Below are 19,675 nucleotides of genomic sequence, written 5' to 3' on the forward strand. Positions count from 1 at the left end.
AACAGACTCTGTCCTATCCCATGCCAATGTCCTTCTAGCACCCTTAGTGGTTTTGGTTCACTAATTTGAGATTTTTCTGGCCAATGGAAAGGGAGAGATCTTGTGTGCAGTTTAGGACCATTCCTAATGAGTTTCCAGCTGATTTAATTGTGAGGGATTCTTCCTTTTATGCTTTGGGGTTTGGTTGTATTGTTTTTTGGTGGATTTTGTTTTTTTTTTTTGCACCTGCCACATCAAGGTCTTCATCTTCACTTGTTCCAATGACATAAAAAATGTAATAATTTAGAGCAAATACAAAGAAATTGGTTGTACTTCTCTGGGAGGATGTGTTTCCAGCAGCCCATGTGGGTGCCCTGGGGTATCTCACAGCAGTGCATGGCTCAGTCCTTCATCCCAGGATCCCAAAAAAGCTGGAGCAGTGCTGGTTATGACTGGAGCAGTGCTGGTTATGACTGCTTGTTCTTTATGCCTTCCTCTGTCCCAGTGAGCAGTTTGAAGGAGGGATCTGTGGTCTCAGTGCTGTCCCCAGGTCTGCCCTTGCAGTGGATGGGAAAAGGAACTGCTGCTGCGGAGCTGCAGTCATGGCAGAGGTGTCATCCCAGCTGGAATTGCTCAGCAGCTCCCAGAGCTGTGCCTCTGCCCCATGAGCCAGAAACCCTCCTGCCTTGTGTCAGGCCACTCCTCTCAAGCTTGGAGGCTCTGCAGCCACTGGACCAAGTGATTTTCCTTCAGGAACTCTTCCTCCCCATCTCCCTCTTGCTTACAAAAGCCCCATGCAGTTGTTTTTTCACTGTTTAGTAGTGATTTCGAGTGGAAGAGAAGAAAATGGGTCTTGCACTTGGCAGTACGTGTTTGCTGCATTCCCAGACAGCCACAACCCCTGTGAGCTCGCAGGAATGCACAGAGTGATGCCTCGTGCCTGAAACAAGTGTATAGGAGGTGCCTGGCAGTAATGCTCTGCTCTTTATTGTGCAAGAGCTTATTTTTAACCTTGGTTTCTTGTGCAAAGACTGAAACATCCAGGGTTATAATTCCAGGAAAGTAAGATGCAAATGTAATGCAAAATGTCACCTTATGCTAACCAGTAATGTTTTTCTTCTGTGTAGAACATTTATTCTAACGGGTACAAATATTATACCCAAAACAAGTACTAGCCAAGAATTTGTCAGTGTGACATTCAGCAAGTGTTCTTTCTCCTGACCCATCTGTACCTCTGACAGAAGAGTTTGCTGCAAGTCAAATGCTGCAAAATGGTCTGTCTGAAGAGATTGCTGAACTACAATTTGGTCTCTACCTTCTCACACATTTTTTTTCATAATTTCCCTTGCAATGAACTTTGCTTTTCAGGGGACTGCTCCAGAGCCATAGGTATGAATTCTCTGTTCAAAATATTAAATTTACAAAAGGTTGATCTGTCTAAATTTTCATCTGCAGTAGCTGAACACGTTTAGCTGAATGCCAGGAAAGTAGAAATAGTTGGTAATTGGATTGTTTCCACTCAGGGAGACGAAAGAAAAGGTCATGTAACCTTACCTGACTGCTTACAGAGCTCAAGCAGCAAAATACAGAGATTTAAAAAGAAATGAGAAACCCCCATCCCCACTCAGTGTAACTAACTTACACGAGCACATCATTCAGCATGTTTATGAAATCTGTTCAGCCAACAATTTTGATTGACCTATTTGTTTTAGAAATCATAATTGGTTTATGATTCAAGAAGGAGCTGAATTCCTTAAAAGAAAAATAAATTGTTCATAGGAAATCATTTGACCAGTTCTAGCAAGACAAAACCAGGTTAAGGCCTTTCACATAGTATTCTGCCGCCTGAAAACCCATAACAGAAATGTGTTTTTCATTTTCTTAATGTAATTTAATAAGGAACTTTTCATCATTAAGTATTGTAATTGCATGTACTTTATGATGCCATTACATATATTTACACAAATTAAGTTATTTGAGGTAACTACATTATTGTTCAGGATGCATTTTTAAAATGGGCAAAATAGAAAGCAACAATGCTAAAATGACATTACAAAATGTTACAGCAAAATTCCAGTGTAATATAACTATTGTTCAATCACTATATGAGAGTATAAAAGATAAATCAATTTTAAAAATAAAGGCTAATCTCTATTGTTGGCTTTCATTGATGCTAATCAAAAATAATGGCACTGAAGCTACCATCTTGAACATCTAATAATGCAGTGCAGGGCTGGAAAAATGGAATTCTGTTTAAATGACAGAAGAAGAAAACTGGGGTATTTGAAATAGCTATGCATAAATACCGCAGTATGTTTTGCTTCTTAAAATTGTTCAATATGAAAACCAGTGGTTCACTTAAAAAAAGAATGATGATAGACCTGACCTAATAGGTTTTGAGTTTGTCCTTGGATGCACAATTATGCTGCAGTCATGGCACATTCATGGCAGTGTTGCCTGGCATTCCCAAACTGGTGGTTTCCACTGGGCCTCCCAAGCACAACTAAGGAAGCAAATTATTTTAAAAAATCAAGTTTCACTCATTTCTGTCTGCCAAGATTGCAAAAATATTTTTGATTTCATGAAATGAACATGATTTCATAGGGATTCAGTTAGAGCAGTTAGATTCACTTGCTGCAATAAAACACTGGAGGTTTGTATCTGGATGGTGGCAAAAAGAGCAAGAGGCCACAAATTTGAACTTGTGCAGATTTTGCCAATTACTTGAGCCAGGTGAAAATCTCATCACATTGGTGGCAGTATTCCTTCAAAATCTTACCAAACCCTACCAGATAAGAACTCATTAGCTGTGGGTTGAACTGGCAATGCTGTAGCACAGGAGGGTGACATTTTAAATCCCCTTTTATATTAAGCTGAGGCAGAGTCAGCCCTGTGAATTGTGTTGCAGCATCCACTAACATTTTTATTTGTGAACTTTTAGAAAGACATGATCTGCAGACATGCTCGAATCTGATGAGATTATAAGTCTCCATTTGTCCAAGATTTTTTGTGGCTGTAAAAGCTTGTTAAATGTAGAGGCAGTCTGTCATCCTTGTGAAGAGAATCTCTGCAATGCTGCTGTGGACATTGATCTTGCAATACCCATGATTTTAGCTGACAGTACAGCCACTGACAAAGCTGGCACAGACACTGGAAAGCTGTTCTTTCAAATATTTTGGGGGGGGGGAAATTGCTTTTTATGAATACGTAAATATCATTATTTAAATCAATGTAGGCACATGTGTTTTAACTCTGTGAGTAGTGACTGAGGTTCCTAATCAAATATATATATTGAAATAATTAGGGGTGGCAATTTAAAAAGGTAAGTTTGTAATTTTGCTAGGTTTGGAGCTCTTATAAGCTTTTGACTCTTGCAAGCCCTAGCCTTGAATCTCAGCAGTGTAAGGAACATCCCTGTATTAATGGAAATGTGTTACCTACCCCTTTGGAATTTGGACTGCACTGAGGTGACCAGGAGTGTTTTCTGTCCAAAGTTTTCCAAAAATGACAAAAAACCAAATCCACCAAGCACTACATCCTGCAGAAAGATTTAAAAAAAATCAAGGTGCAGGGACAAACATTTCCTTTACAGTGACTGATGTAATTTCTTGAGACACCACAGTATATTTAAGTAGGCATGGAAAAGCTTCTTTTTAGTGATGGGAATGTCCTCAGCAGCAGTGTGTCCTGGAGAAAATGGGAGCATCTGCAGTTGTGGAGGGTTGCTGAACTCCATGTCACAATGGCTGCGTATTCCACTCTCTCTTGGGCTGGCTGTGTGGGAAGCAGGCACAGGAGGAGGCAGGTGAATGCAGAGATTTCCACTGAGCAAGGTGTAAGAACTGCCTTGGCATTTCACAGGTTCAAAGGACCATTGCAAAACAGATTCAAATGGTGAAGCAGATTGGAAAAGGTCGCTATGGAGAAGTCTGGATGGGAAAGTGGCGTGGCGAAAAGGTAGCAGTGAAAGTGTTCTTTACCACAGAGGAGGCCAGCTGGTTCAGAGAAACAGAAATCTACCAGACTGTCCTCATGAGGCATGAAAATATTCTTGGTGAGTGAAATGAAAGAGAATTATTTGATGGTGAACAGGTTTTTAAGATTAGCAATTTTGTCTTTGCTGTTATCTGATGTCCTTTCCGATGTGCTTTGTTTCCCTCTGTGCTCTACAATTAGCCACCCAGAGCTCTTCAAAGGAAAGTTGTTTAAAGGATTATTGAAACATAAATAAAAGTTAAAAAAATAATGGGATTTAGGGGTTGTTATTCCAAACACAACGTGTCTGTTTTAGCTGCTGGTATATCCATATCTGGGCTTCTGAAAGTACATTAAAGGCTAGAGGTGAGGCACAGCTGCATGGAAGTAAGATGAAAAGAATTAAATATGTTATTGAAACAAACGTGCTGAAATGGATGACAATCCAGAGTTCTGAGCAGTCCAAAAAAACCCCTGAGAAGTATTAACTTGAAAATAACCTCTTTTTTTTCTTTTTGTAGGATTCATTGCTGCAGATATTAAAGGTACAGGATCTTGGACCCAGCTGTATCTTATCACTGACTACCATGAGAACGGCTCACTTTATGATTACCTAAAATCCACCACCTTGGACACAAAAGCCATGCTGAAACTGGCTTACTCCTCTGTCAGTGGCTTGTGCCACCTGCACACTGAGATCTTCAGCACTCAGGGCAAGCCTGCCATTGCCCACCGTGACCTAAAGAGTAAGAACATCCTGGTGAAAAAGAATGGCACCTGCTGTATAGCAGATTTGGGCTTGGCTGTTAAATTTATCAGGTGAGTGGATGTGAGGGGAAGTTAATAAATCTGGTGCAAAAGTTTCCTTACTTATTGACTGAGTGTGCACGAGTGAGCAAGCGCCTGCAGCGTGTGTGCACACCTGGGCTCTGCTCATCTGTGTGTGAGGTCACCTGTGTGGGGAGAATGTCACATCAGCACCTCATGCAGGTGTATAAATAGTTGCTTTTTGATTATTTGAGCACATTAGCTGTGTTTGTATAAAGGGTCAGTTTTCATCACTCCGCCCTCCATGTATTGCTGCCCCAGTATTGCTGGCACACAATGAAAGGACACAGCAGTGACAGGTTGAAGTCACATCACTGAGCTTGTCACTGAAGCATTCAGCTTGTCTGATCCCATGAAAATTCACTCCTCAACTTAGAGAGAAAAATACTAATAATTTGCACTAGTTACTAACTAGGATTTATTGAAAAGGACCCCATTTGGGCTGCCTTTTGTTTAATTTCCTACAAATCAAATTGCCCAAGTACAGATTTGATTTTTGAAATGGCTTTTAAATTTGATTTTAAAAAATGGTTGTGTGTTTAAACAACTTAGAAAGAGCAGACAGGTAGAACTTACTCACTCCTGGGATTCATGAGGAGCCGCTGCTCTCTGACAGCTCTGCTCAAAAGCAGCTCGAGCTCTCGGCGGTGGTCCTGGTGGTGGAGGCGCGTGCTCCGACGTTTCTGATTTTTCTGCACACAGAAATGTGTCCAGAATACATAGACTGAAGGTTTCCGTTTCGCAGGTCGGCTTTGAAACCGTGCACTCCCTGGAGTATTAAAAAAATTCAGGAATCCTGTACAAATCTTGAACTGAAATTACTCAGAGTGAAAGGAAAGGCAGTTTTTATGTTCTTTTCTTACTGTTCACTTACCTACCGGGTTCCTTGGTGAGGCATTTCCTTTGTGAGCCTGACCTTTCTTCAGGAGACAAGAAGGGAATATTTTTACTTTGAGGAACAGAGGCCTAGAAAAAAACAACTTGAAAATACACAATAAAAAGTTTTGGGGAAGAAATTCACCCTTTGCAGGTGTACTTTGCCTGGCAAATACAGAGCAGCACACTGCTTAGCTGTGAATGAAGCAGAGCGAGGAATTACTGAGCGCTCTTACAAAAGAAGGTGAAATTTGGATTTTTCACACTCCAGATGGAATTTATGTTATGTACTTGGCTTGTTTTCATTCGGAATCCTTCCTCAGACAGCATTTCTCATGCAACAACAAGGAACAGAAAATTGTTGGAAGGGGAGTGCTCTGCTGAAGCTGATGATTCTAGTAAAATTCTTTGTGTTTCCATTTCATTTGAAATAATACAAGATAATGCAGGTCACTGGATTTATGTTACATTCTTGCAGGTGTACAGTAGTGCCACTAGCATATGTGTGATTTAATGACTGTGTAGGTGACTGGTTGTACCACAGACACAGCTTTTCTTCATATCAGAAGGTGAAAAAAAATTGCTGTACATGAAGAAAACTATAGAAATACAATTATTCTGTGAGCATCTGTTGTATCCACTATATTTAAAATACATACCTTTTGAAGGTGAATAAAGGAAAACAGACCTTTTCAAGCAAACCAGAATATCTGCCATATATTAAACTTTTAAATATATTGAAACTGATGTAGCTGAATCTGAGTTAATAAGAAAAACAAGATTCCATTCACATAATTAATGGGAATATTTTTCCCTGTATGTCGTCTCTTCTGGTCAATGTGTGAGGTGAGACACATTTGCTTAGATGTTTTTATGCATTTATCTCTCTGTGTCTGCATATCTTGATGTGTAAAGGTTGGAAGGGATCAAACATAATGCATGCAAAAAATAATAGTTAGATTCATCTGTCTTGCAGATGTAATTTGCTACAGCTAAAAGATACTGCCCCAGCTACTTGGTCTCCCCCATTAATTGCTGAGACTGAAGCATTAGGTGGTGGAGTATGTTAAGAAAACAGCGTTTAATGAAGATTTGATTGTTATCACTAACATTAGAGCTCGGGCTAATGCTAATGAAATCTCACAAATGTTACAGCATCCCTGTTGAGTCTTATCTCCATTGTGGTTCTGCATTTGAATGCTTAACATAGCCTCAGGCGGGTCAGCCTTTTAAGGAGGGTTGCCTTCACACTAAGAGGCTTTTCTTGCAAGAATTGTTCCATTAAGATTATGCATTACTTTTGACCTTGTTTGAGAGTGGATGTGATGTGGATTTACTACTTCTTCCATCGAAATTGCTTTATTTTCAACCCACTTTACTGCATGCTTGATGCCCTTTTTTTCTCCTTCTTTTTCTTTTAGTGACACAAATGAGGTAGACATCCCTCCAAACACCCGTGTAGGAACAAAACGTTATATGCCTCCCGAGGTGCTGGATGAAAGCTTGAATAGAAATCACTTTCAGTCCTACATCATGGCTGATATGTACAGTTTTGGACTCATCCTTTGGGAGATAGCAAGGAGATGTGTTTCAGGAGGTAAAGAGCTGGGAGATCACTTTTAATTGTGTCAGTGAACCTCAGGCCTTCCATTGCGCCTTGTTTTCCGGGTAATTGTTTTTACAGTAATAAACAGATGTGGGTAAACCATACAGGTAACTCTCCTAATTTCTGTTTTCCTGTTGAAACTTATTTTGAAGCATCAGTCTGTGCTATTTCAACAGCAGAGATTTAGACTGTATTTTAGTGCTTGTTTGAAGGCAGCTGATGCCTGCACTGAGGAAGTGTGGAACTCATTTTGGGACCTTTTCTAAAGGCATCATGTTTGTGCTGGACTGGGGCTGTTCAGCTAATTTAGCAAAAAGAAAATAGTGGTTTCTTAGTTCAGTTAAGAGTTAAATGAAAGGAGGAGGACAAAAATTTGGGGGTTGCTGTTTGAAATAAATAATCTGTTTACTAGACAAGTAGCAAAACACTGGAGGGAAGTGGCACTTATTACATCACTGTCATGCCAGTGATGTGCCTCATTTCCCTCTTTCTGCATGTAGAGCTCAGTGTCGTGCAGAAGTGATGGCTGTTGTACCTCTCTTTTGCCACTGGGAAAGTTAAATGCACAGAAATGACTTGGTAGCAGGTCTGTGCCGGTTTGGTGGTAAGAGTAGAGCATGTCTCTCTTGGGTCTCTGCTATCTTCAGCATTCCCTATGGGTTTTTAAATCCTTCAGTGTGCTGAATGCTCACCCTCGAGAAGCTGAATGTTGCCAATGAGCAGCAGGATCCCTGTATTTAAAAGCTGGTGATGTGTATTGCAATGTTGTGAGGTGAAATCTGTAATATTTTTGTCATTGCTGCTGTGCACAAAGAATGGTACCTTGCCATGTTCTGAAAAGGCGCAGAAATGCCCTTTAGCGTTTTCCAGGTCCACTGATAAGAAGGAGACCTAACTCAAGGTTAATTCTCTCTCAGATTACTCTGATACAGACTCTACACTAATTGCTCTTAGTGTGAGAACTTACTGGAGATTGCTGGACTGGACAGCAGTGATAGAAACTGTTCTCACTTGGCTAGTTACTGCACTTTTGGGTTAGATACCTGGCCAGTCTTTACACAGCAGTGGTTGCATTGGAACTTGACTGTGGAATGAACTTCTAGTCCTTTTTAGGGGCAGAACACCCAACTGTTACAAAGTATGGCCAATCTGTTATAGAATGAAAGGGGAAAAGGAAGGTTTTTTTTGGGTTTTTTTTTGTTTTTTTTTTTTTCTGCAAGTGACAGGCAACTAATTGCTTCTTTCAGGAATAGTTGAGGAGTACCAGCTTCCATACCACGACCTGGTGCCCAGTGACCCCTCGTACGAGGACATGCGGGAGATCGTGTGCATCAAGAGACTGCGCCCTTCGTTCCCCAACAGATGGAGCAGTGATGAGGTACCTCTCATCCCTCTCAGCATGCAGTCTGTGCTTTTACTCAGAGCTAAGGACTGAGATTGACCCAGTTCTGCATCATTTTGAGGGAGGAGGATATTTATCACTGGTGCTGCCATTTGGAAAAGCAGCATGTAGATGAATAGTCTGTGGGGAGATGAAAGATTTAGGTGGCATGAGCTTTGTGAGTGTGGGGGGAAAAAACAACCTCCCTGGGATGCTCGAGGTCTTGTGCAACAGCCAGTGTGAGAATATCTAACCAAATCTCACATGCCTCATCCTCTCCCTAGCCAAATCCCTCTGAGCCTTCAAACTGGGGGTAGAAACACTGGAGGAAGGAGTAGCAGTTCCCAAAAGGGCTTTTGTGTGGTGGCACTCAGTGTTTGGTTTGCTACCACATGTGTCAGGGATTGGCAAGGTTTATTGCAGTAGCTGCTCTTGATTAATCAGTTGGCATCCTTGGTAATCCCACCCCAGGCATTCCAGCAATAAAAGCACAATTTGTTACCACATTGTCCTTGTGTATTACCAAAAATACATTTATAAAAATCTGCATTAATCTACATGAACCGTGTTTGGCTGGTCTGGGCAGTGCTGGTGGTGTTTATCTGTAATGGCCTTAGGAAAGACCTTTTCCCTCAGTTTTTCAGCATTGCCACACGTGCAGTCTCCTGTGCCACTGACCCTGGTGGGACTTTCTCTGCCCTTCTCTCTGCAGTGCCTGCGGCAGATGGGGAAGCTGATGATGGAGTGCTGGGCTCACAGCCCTGCCTCCCGCCTCACCGCCCTGCGCGTCAAGAAAACACTTGCCAAAATGTCAGAGTCCCAGGACATTAAACTCTGACTCTGCCAGAGGCCCCTGGAAATGGACTTTCTTGTGGAGGCAGAAGTCCTGAAGATGTATCAAAAGTCTTTGCTAATGGAGGAGTCACGCTGAAGAGCAGCCGTGAGTTTTTGAGGAGACTATCCATTGAAAAATCCACCTGAATTTTGACATGCAAGATGGAAGAGGCTTGTCTGCCCTTGTTTACATGGGGAAATACAGTTTTAGTAACTGGTTTAAGATTATGCATGTTGCTTTCCATGAAAGCCACTTCTTATTTTATTATTATTATTATTGTTATTTTTATTATTTTGATTGTTTAAAAAAATACTGCTTTAAATTTTATGAAAATAAAACTTTTGGGTTAGAAGTAAAAAAGATGTATATTGTTACATTAAAAAAAAATTGGAGGAAACTGCTGAAAATGAAAGTAAATCAACTTTTTCATTTCCAAAAAGACTATTGCACTCCAGCCTTAAAAAAAACAAAAAGGTGAGTGGATCTGTGTAGCTCAGAGGAGCTCTAATGGAGCCTGCCTTAAAAGCCACCTATTTGTGGAGATAACTTTCCGAACCCTGTGTGTGCAAGTGATTCTCAGAGTACAGAGATGGAGCCCAATTGCATCCCTGCCATCCCAGCTGGTGTGGGTGGCCTGATTCCTGTGGGTGGCCTGTCCCAGGAAGGTTATGCTTTGTTTAAGGTACTTGGGAGCTGTATGAATATGGTTTGGTGTGACTTTTTTAAAGAAGATCTTCATGTTTCAAGGAAACCTGGTGGGAATAGTACCACAGTGATAAACAAGTGCCCTTTTTCTTGGCTTTTTTTCCCCTTCCTTTTCACCCACTGCAAAATAAAATATTTTGTGTGCAAGTGGAAATAAGGTACACATTTGAATCTGCTGTGCAATTTGAAACTTCTAGGACCCACAAACAACCACTGTTCAAGAGGAAATTCCTTGTGAGAAGGAATTATTGCTCTTTCATTTGTGTAAATGTGAGGGGTCCACCTACAAGCACAGCTGAGAAAAAAAATCTGTGTTCCATTTTTTAAGGGAAAGTGAAAAACCTCAAAAGTGCCCATTTCTGGGGTGGCAATCATATTTTTTTGAGTGTGAGGAGACTGGTGCCTTGAGGCTGTAGTAGGGAATGACAGGGAGGAAGGGTGGGACACATTGGGTGGGTGGTGAGAGCTGGGAGCCGTGGGCAGCAGTGGGTACCAGCCTCCAGCACTCCTGCTGCAGTGAGACACCACAAACTGAACTGTTGGCTCCAGCTTTATCTGCACTATTGTTTTGTGTGCCCTTCCAGCAGCCTCCACACCTCTGGCAGCTGCTGCACAGCAGTGCCAGGCTCTGCTGCCGGGCTGGGGCTGTGTAGCAATGTGGTTCCCAGCAAGAGGAGCTGTCAGGGGAAAAGGGCAGTGGGAAACGTATTTTCTGTCTTCCCCTGTTCCTCCTTCCTGGGTCTGCAGTGGTTGTAGCAATGCTAATGCTACAGAAGGGGAAATGAGAGGTGAAATATACCCTGGGAAGCGTTTTCTTTGGAAAGGTTCTGTTCTTCATCAGATTACCAAAGCTGAGCTGCATGGGAGTTACTGGTTTACCCTTTTTTACCCTTCATTTGTTTTTTAAAAATTTCCTGCCTGCCTATGTTGTTTTACTAGATGGTGTTCAGCTTAATTTTTAAATAAGTCCTTACAAATGCTGCTTTGATTATGCTAAGCCTATTTCAGAACTGAAATAATTGCCATGCAGGATTTAGCCTCAGCACTTCTGTAATGTTTCTTTCTCTTTTTTTTTCCCTTTTTGGACAAAACTGATTTATTTGTGGTAGGTAGGTGTATAATTGGGGTTTAGCTTAACAGCTCCCTGAAGGTATTTCTAGCTGGAAAAATTACCATTTTATACTTTCAAGCTAACAGAGAAAAATGCGCAGTTCAAGAGAACCAGCAAGACCTCCATGATGATAGGTGTTAAAAAGCTTAATCAGAAGTTTTTTGTTCATTAGAATGCTTTTTCTGCAGTGCAGTTTCCCTGCCTGTACCCAAATTTACCAAGCAATACAAAAAGAAAATCTCTGAGAGTTAATAATACACCAAATCCTGACCCCAGGAGGGGCAAGGATGGTTTCCCCATCCTTAAAAACTGGTTGTGAGGCTGAGAGCAGAGTTTGCTCCTTGGCCACCTTGACCTTGAGATTTGTGGGCTAAATTGGGGACAGCCCAGCCTCTCTTCACCTTTTTGTCTTAGTGAATGGAACCATGGCTTTCCAGTCTCATTTCTTCCCACAGAAGCCAGCACAACCTGTGGATCTGAGAGTTCTCAGCTCCAAAGAAGGGCACAGGACTTGCAGGTGCCAGCTCGCACAGCAGGGATGCTTCTGTCCTCCCTGTTTAGGTCTGTTTCACCTCTTCCCTCCTAAAATATATATATTTTTTAATAAATTAGCAGGGCTCTCTCCCCAGGAGTGTTTAGGAGGGTGCTTTGCCAGCTGGCAGCACGAGGCATGCAGTGAATGCCCCTGGCACCTGCTGTCAGCATGCTGCAAGAGAAAGGGCCAGTCATTGGTTTCCTGAGCAAATCTTACCTTTTTTTCTTGGTCCAGAAGAAAAGGGTCTAAGATACTGGTTGACAGATCACATAAAGTGTGTATGTTAAATGTTCAAGTTTATGTGTTTTTATATATATATAAATATATATATATATATATATTCAGTTGCGAATCTGGAATAGCTCCAGTATGTGGATTAAGAGTAAACTATTATGGATGAAAAAGCACTAAATAAAACATAATATTTATTTATGAAAATGCATAAAAGACAAATCACTGCAACGGTGCTGTATAGGAAAATAGATAAATATATATATATATAAATGAGGAGACACATACTGAGAAAGCAAACAGTCTGCGGTTGTGTAACTAGTGCCTGCCTATTTTCTCCCAAGATCAGATTTTGCCCTCAAATCTATCCACTGTAATCTATTGTGAAGGGCTATTCCTAAGGCCAAAAAACAGCCTGAGGCAAGTGTGGAGGTCTTTTTTCCAGCACTGTGACATTGGAGTCAGGATGCCTGCATGGGTGACTTCCTGCAGTGCTCAGTGTATCATTATTAAGGTTCAGCACCTGCAGTGACTGCAGGTTAGTGTGTTTATTTTGCCAGGTGTGGCCTGTTAATGTCACTTCCATATTTTGGTAGTTTCAAAGGGCACGTTGATGAGGGCTTGGAAGTCACTGGTAAAGATAATTGTGGCTTAGGTGCCCTAGGGTCTAGAAATCCACTTTTCAAATGTAAATCATTCAAGGAAGTGTAGTTTAGTTTCTTCCTGGCATAGGTGAGATGGCATTTGAAAGTGGGAGAAGAAAAAAAAAGAGAGATTCCATCTAGCAACTGCTATCCTTTCTCTAGCACAAAGTTATTTCTATTAAAGAAAAGGTTGTCAATGTAGAGACTAAGAAACTAATTTGTGTTCTTTTTTGAGAACCAGTGCCTTATTAATCCTGTAAATACTGTAATTAGAACACCTGGGGAACAAACTGTGTTATGTTGTATTTGTTCAAATTGTATATGGTTGTTCTAACATTCCCTCCCAATAAAATTGCTTCCATCTCCCCATGACAGAGATTGCTATTTCCTTTTCATGTGCTTGAAAAGCACCATCTTTTTGTTTTATTTTTCTGGAAAGATTATTTTGACTGTGCCTCATTTTATTTATTTTATTTTTATAAGATTTTTTCATCTGAACAAACAAGTAAACAGCAATATGTTGCATATGTTTCCACTGGCATAAAAAAGCATCACTCCTTTCACAAGTCAGTGAAGAGAAAAATAGTAATTAAAATAGTGTTATCACTAATAGAGCAGTTGCTTGTGTTTTGTGGCTGATTATGTAAATCTGTCGGAACTCTGCATTAGCATAATATTTTTTTAGATACCCCCCTTCATTCTGCCACATCTTTATGAGTATTTCTGACTCCTATTTTTAATAGCACAAGAGGAACAGGAGTCATCTCTGCACAGACTGAAGCAATAATTCCCAGCTCCATGTATCAGGTGAAAAAATTTCAGCCTAAAATCTCCAGCATCAGCTGAAAGTGGCATTGCTTAATGCTGAGACATGGAGTGTGTACTTCTGCATCCAGTGAGGCATTTCTGGGAATTTGTCCCTAAAGCAGGAGCACTATTCTCATTCTGCAGTGCTGTGCTGCAAATGCACCTCAGTGTTTCCTAATGTTTAAATGCCTTGCTGGTTATTTCCAGAGAAGTGTGTAAATAATGGCAATTTTCCCTTCAGCTGCACAGCCCCTGCAGCCCTCCTGCTTTGCCCCAGACTGTCTGTGCTCAGTGGCATTGCGGTTATTCCCCAGCAGCATTTCTACAGCCCCCTTGACCTGGCCACATTGAGGTGACCAAGCCCTGTGCTGGCTGCCCATTGCCCCTGGCATGCCACTGAATCCACAGTTCTTATGTACAGAAACATTTCTTCTGAGGAGATTTTCTTTTTTTAAAAAAGAAACTAAATAAAAGACTCCACTTCCAAGCTTCCAGGAACTAAACAATTGAACAAAAGGTGTATTTTTTTTTCCAGTTGCTTATAAATATAATTTATTACCTGTTTAAAAATTCTTTCTTACACTTTGTACATGTCAGGCTGACAGAATAAATGCAGGCATTTACAAACAGAGGGAAGGAGAAAAAAGGGAGGGGGGTAAGAGGCACACTCAGAACTAGTAAACCACACCTCCACTGTACAGCAATACAAATAATGCAATGGCTAGCACTTCTCCTGTAGTAAGTCAGTCTTTAGAAAAGGAATTGCATAGAAGATACAGCAATAGGGAAATCAAAACCAAAAGAGTTCTCCAGATCTGAATAGCAAAGAAAACAAATCCCACGAACCCCGGTAGAGCTGTGACATGGGAAGAGAAGGGAGAAATGTGATACACCTGGGTCACACAGATGTTTCTTTTCCTACGGGCCCTCCTTTACTTTGGAAAAGTACTGAAGGTACCCTCTTTGATTTTATTTTTTTTTTCTTTAACAATAACAGAACATGTGTTAGCAAAAAGAGTCTGCCACGCAGATGTGTGAAAACAGCGATGCCACAACTCCACTGTCTCAGCTGTGTCACACACCGCGGGTTATTGGCTCTCGGCTCGGATGTTTTTGCAAGGTACCTTGAAAAATCTGCAGGGAGAAGAGTGTTTTGCCTCTTCTTCCTAATTTTGTTTACTTTCCAGACCAATTTTGCTTTTTGTTTGTATTGTGCTAGCTCCCAAATTTACTGGCAAGTGGTAGTCAGAGCCAGCTGGCAGCAGCCAAAGAAGCTCTGGGGCCCGTGCAAGCTTTTCTCATCTCAGGGCTCTTGTCCCATCACCCTCCCAATGACATCCCACTTCCTCACAGGCATCCCAAAGCTACTCTCTTGCCATGACATGGGATGCTTTGGGAGCAGAGGGCAGGCCCAGGATGCAGCACACATAGAAATTAATCTCTTTGTCAGCAGTTGAGGAGACTGAGCCACTAATAAATACATTTAACCAGCACCACAGAAAACATGAAATACCTATTTGGGATAGAGGTTTGTGGGAATTCTGGATTATCATTGCTTTTTTTTTGTACAGACTCAAAGGACTTCCAGATAAAGGATTTTCAGATTTCAGGGAGCAGGGATCAATTTTAAAGGACAAATAAGTAAATAAACTAAATGCTCCTATTCAAGCAAGGAGCCTGACCTACCAAACTTGTGGCTTGAATTTAAGTCCAATTCCAGTTACTTGCCAGTTTTTACTCTGTTGGCTTTTGACATACTGCCTATTTGACCTTGCAGTGATGATACAGCACTGAATTTTTACCTTTACCTTCCCATTCAGAGGATGCCCATACCTAGCATGAGTGCTAAAAGTCTCCAGCAGGTAGTGTCCTTTGTTTTCTCCTCGTTGCCTGTATGTACACACACACTTACTTTGCCTTTCTGTCCCACTTCAAAGGATGTCTGAGATACGTACTTCAGCATTTAAAAATCTGCAGTGCAGCTCATTTATGGACTCAAGGTTTCACACACAAGCTAGGAATGGATTGCAGTGGTGACCCCAAAGTCAGTAACTCACTGGAGTCCTTGTGGGAAAAGGGACAAAGGTTTGGTTTTCATTCACAAACCACTCATGTCTTTGCACCACCTGATACTGACCAAGCCAGCCTGCAAACACTGAGTTACTTCATGGCCAGGTGAGAGCCAGACTAATACCTGAAAAGACTTCTGAACACTCAGTAAGATTGTTTACAAAGTGCCCTGAAAACAAGATTAAAAAAAACCCAAGCCAACCTCAACAAAATTATTGTGTTTAAAATGAACCTCAGAGCTGTGGTAACTACTTGGCAGAGCATACAAGGGTCTAAGGGCCCACCCACCCCTCCCTTCCCAATGCCCCCTGCCCCCAAAAGAAGAAAAGGAGAACCAAAAAGAAGCTATTGTAGGTAGCAATACAAGACATTAGGACACTGTCCACAATGACAGGCTTACAGCATGTAAATACATTTATTCTATATGTAAGCAACTGAAATAGCAGGAAACCCAGGGAATGGACATGTTTGGCTCTGTGGGTATTGCAGACTCCAACATGTCTCGTGAGTGTCTGCATTTCTGCCAGCGAGACAGAAAAAAGTCTTGGTCTCCCAAATTAAGCAAATCTTGACTGGAGACACTTTGACTGCTGCAAAATTTTCAATATCCACTGGAACAGCACTTAGATCTTGCACTGTTTAGCAAGACACAGTGGAGCAGTTGTGATCATAAATTTTGGAAAAAAAAACCAACCCAACCAAACCCCAAACTTACCCTATACACTGACAGTCACCTTTACAAGAACACAACACAAGAAGAACTGAAGAAAAAAAAAGGTAAAAAGGATTGCCTCCAATAAATGTTTCTTACTCGGAAATTAAAGGTTTTCCTTGAAGTCAGTAGATATTTTATATATATTTATATAATATATATACTATTTATAGCACTAGCAATCAACATGTAATGAAGAGATGGTGTGAAGAGCAGCAAAACTGCTGCAGTACAGAGCCAAAGGTGAACAACTAAAAGGAAGAGCATTTTTAAAAATAGCAATAACTGGAGGATAAGAAGCCTGCAGCCTTTTTTTGTTTGCTTTTTTCTCTTAAAGAAGATGTGCTCACCTGAAATAACATCTTACAACAACTTGTAAGAGTCAGCTCTGCCTGCCAAGCTCCTTTGCCACAGGGAGCTTTTTTCCGTGTGACGTTGCTGTGGCGGCAGCGACGTGGTGGAGCTGGGGCTCAGCCCCACGAGATGGCACTGTGTCCATGCAATCCAGGCAGAGGAACTGCTGCTGGGTTTTCTCCCACCAAAAACAATATCCTGAACCCATCTGGCTGCCCTTGCTTCCCACCTGCTCTCCTTGAGGCAGCAGGATGGGGATGCTGCTGTGAATGCCACCAGCCAGAGCCCTCTCCCACAGTGCACAGTGCCACTGCCACTCCCCCAGAGAAAAAGAAAAATCTGAGCAAAATTAATGCAGGGAAGTGTGAGGTGAGCTGGGAGCTGCTGTTAGCAGCAGTGGCAAAGAATGGGTGCAGAGCTGCTGGGATGAGCTGTGGCTCTGTGGAGGAACCTTCCCCTGCTCTCCCTGCCCTGTCAGGGCTGAGGCAGCCCAAAGGGCTGTGCTGGGAGCCTGCCAAGCCTATGGAGCTGCTGCTGGAGAAACCACCCAGCCTATGACTGCAGCAGGGCATGGCAGGTGGTTTCTGAGCAGCTGGGGGAAGAACAGCAGCTTCACCACCCAGTGGCAGTCATGCTGCTGCCCAAGTCATGTTCAGTGATGAAGGGTTACATTCCTGACCTCCAGCCACTCTCAATCAGAGTGTGCATTTTTCTTCACAATAAATCCTCTTTATTGTGATGCTGTAAAAGGAAAACGCCCCAAAACACTGAGGAAGTTGTTCATCTGCAAGTTGTTTCTCTTGCAGAAGGCATCAGAACACAGGTCAGAGGGCTGGCCAAAGGAGCATGAACTCATAGCAGTACAGAAAAATAGGAGAGACTTTGTGGCCCAGATCCTGGTGAGAAGGGTGCACATGCTGCCCACCTAGAAAAAATGAGAGCTGGGGAGCAACAGTGAGCCTGGGGATCAACCAACACAGACTGAGCTGAAAAGGCCAAAGGGTTTAAGGACAGTTCAGCTCCTGCACCTGCCTTGGAAGAGAAGTCAAGGAAGGACACACAGGAAAGGTGAAGAAGCACAAAATAAACACAACTGATTGCACCTAAAGATGGCATGGGAAGGACAAAAGCTGAGACCTACCTTTAAGAGCCATTTTAGCCCTCTGAGGTAAGTCAAAGGTGTGGAGAAAAGGCAGAGCTAAAAGCCTCAGTCCAACTCTCCAAAAGTTGAAAGCAAAATTTCCATTAGCATTGCAGTGGGCTGCACCAGATGCCCAAGGTGAAAAAGAAGATGGCTGTTCATTGAGAGGATGCCCATGGTATCTCCACATTAAGAGAAGGCGGGGCTTACATGAGCAAAATGCACACAGATGTTGAAAGCTACAATGTCCTCTGGTCTCCAGTTTTGACTGAAATGCTGGTTTGCAAACTGCCTGGTTACCTCTTACAAGGAAGAGAACTTTTTTGTGCTGGCTGTCTGGTGGTAAATCAAAACCTAACTCACTGGTCAGGGAACTATAAGCAAAAAGTGACAAGGCTGTGGAAATGTCAAATGGAAAAAAAGGTCAGATGAAATTTTCTTTTCATTTTGACCGATGACATTTTCAGTTACCTTCAAAGGTGCAATCTGGAAAGCCTTGGGGAAAGCAAAACTAAAAGCACAAAAGAGAACAAGCTAACTTCAGTCTCGGGAAGCATATGGAATGGTAATGCATACGTGGGGAGGGGAATGCATGTGTGCACAACAGCAATAACCAGGGCCTGGCTGGGAACCTGGAGTGGACAGGTTGGGGCAGACAAGCCTTTCTGTGCCAGACATAAATGACAGCCCAGTCAGGTGGTAAAACTACTGCAATCCTATGTGCTGTCATGTACCAAAGCCACAATTTTCAGTGAACAGAAAAAATATGTTTGCAGTGACAACCATTTTTGGTTTGCTCCTTTTGCAAAGCTCCTATCTCACCTGTTTTGTGAGGGCTGTAGAGGGACAAGTGTTCCCTGGCCAGCCACTGAGGACTGCACTGCCCTGCCCAGGCAGCGGTGGTGGCAGGAGCAGCAAAGGCAGCAAACTGCAGCACACAGGATCTCAACTTCACCGCTCCCCTGCCCTGCACTGCCCCATGGAACACAGGCTTCCCTGGCTGCAGCAGTGCCTGGGAATGTCCATGGAGATCTGCCAAGTGCATCTCACATAGAAGTGACCCAGCAGAGGGCTGGGCTGGCAGCAGCCCTGGCACAGCAAGCATTGCTGGAGCTGGTGGGTTTCAGTGAGACCTGCAGAGCTGTGGGGAACTGCTGGCTCTTAGAATGCTACAAAACAAAGCAAAAATTATGGAGGGCCACCTTGGATGCATAAATCAGGTGGAGGATGTCAGTGCCTCCACATGCTTGCACAATCTCTGGTACACAGCCACCTCAGGACAGCTTCTTGGAGCAACCTGTCACACCAGGGTCACACACTTGGTGGGTGAAGACAAGCAGAGTGACACCAGTTCATGCTGCCTTGGCACTGGCCGTGGAGCACAGCAATGCTAACAAGAGGTGAGCAGCCTCTCTGGGCTGGCAGAGGACTCTGGAGGAGGAGTACGATGACAAATGGAAGGACAGACAGCATAGAGAGGGACACGTCTTAAAAAGACCTTCAGGGAGGGGACAACAGGTTCCATAAAACCAGAAATTATTCATTCTGCTGCTGACAATATTAGAAATAAAGTAATAATGGCAATAATAATAGTCATTATAATCCTTGCACTAGATACTAATCAGTAAATAACTATCCTAGCAACTTCTCTTTTTCATTTTTTTCTGGGTTTCTCCCCCTCCCCTCCAATTGCATATTTGGCCCCTCATATAGCAAAGGGGTGGAAAGGGTGTGAATTGAAAATTAACTCAGATCCTTCATTCCCCACTGTCTTAGAGCTATTCTCCACAAAAGGCTCAGTGGGACTGTCTTGGGGAAGAAAGGGAACATTTAGTGTGTTCCTGCTTATCAGCCAGAGTACCTGCTTTCCAGATGCACACCCTGA

General features: G+C 42.4%; 1 protein-coding gene across 8 annotated transcripts in view; it reads left to right on the forward strand.

The window, feature by feature from the left end:
* Positions 1 to 13,146, forward strand: part of BMPR1B (bone morphogenetic protein receptor type 1B) — a 231,235-nt gene extending 218,089 nt beyond the window's left edge. For all 8 annotated transcript variants that reach the window (XM_014265404.3, XM_074540942.1, XM_026791992.2 and 5 more), the window contains 5 exons: positions 3,841 to 4,033; positions 4,476 to 4,773; positions 7,080 to 7,255; positions 8,512 to 8,642; positions 9,358 to 13,146. In XM_014265404.3, coding sequence (XP_014120879.1) covers positions 3,841 to 4,033; positions 4,476 to 4,773; positions 7,080 to 7,255; positions 8,512 to 8,642; positions 9,358 to 9,483 — 924 coding nt within the window. In that variant the 3' untranslated portion in view covers positions 9,484 to 13,146. The remainder of the gene's footprint in view (positions 1 to 3,840; positions 4,034 to 4,475; positions 4,774 to 7,079; positions 7,256 to 8,511; positions 8,643 to 9,357) is intronic.
* Positions 13,147 to 19,675: the final 6,529 nt, after the last annotated feature.

The sequence above is a fragment of the Zonotrichia albicollis genome, chromosome 5, assembly GCF_047830755.1.
Source record: "Zonotrichia albicollis isolate bZonAlb1 chromosome 5, bZonAlb1.hap1, whole genome shotgun sequence".
Lineage (NCBI taxonomy): Eukaryota > Metazoa > Chordata > Aves > Passeriformes > Passerellidae > Zonotrichia > Zonotrichia albicollis.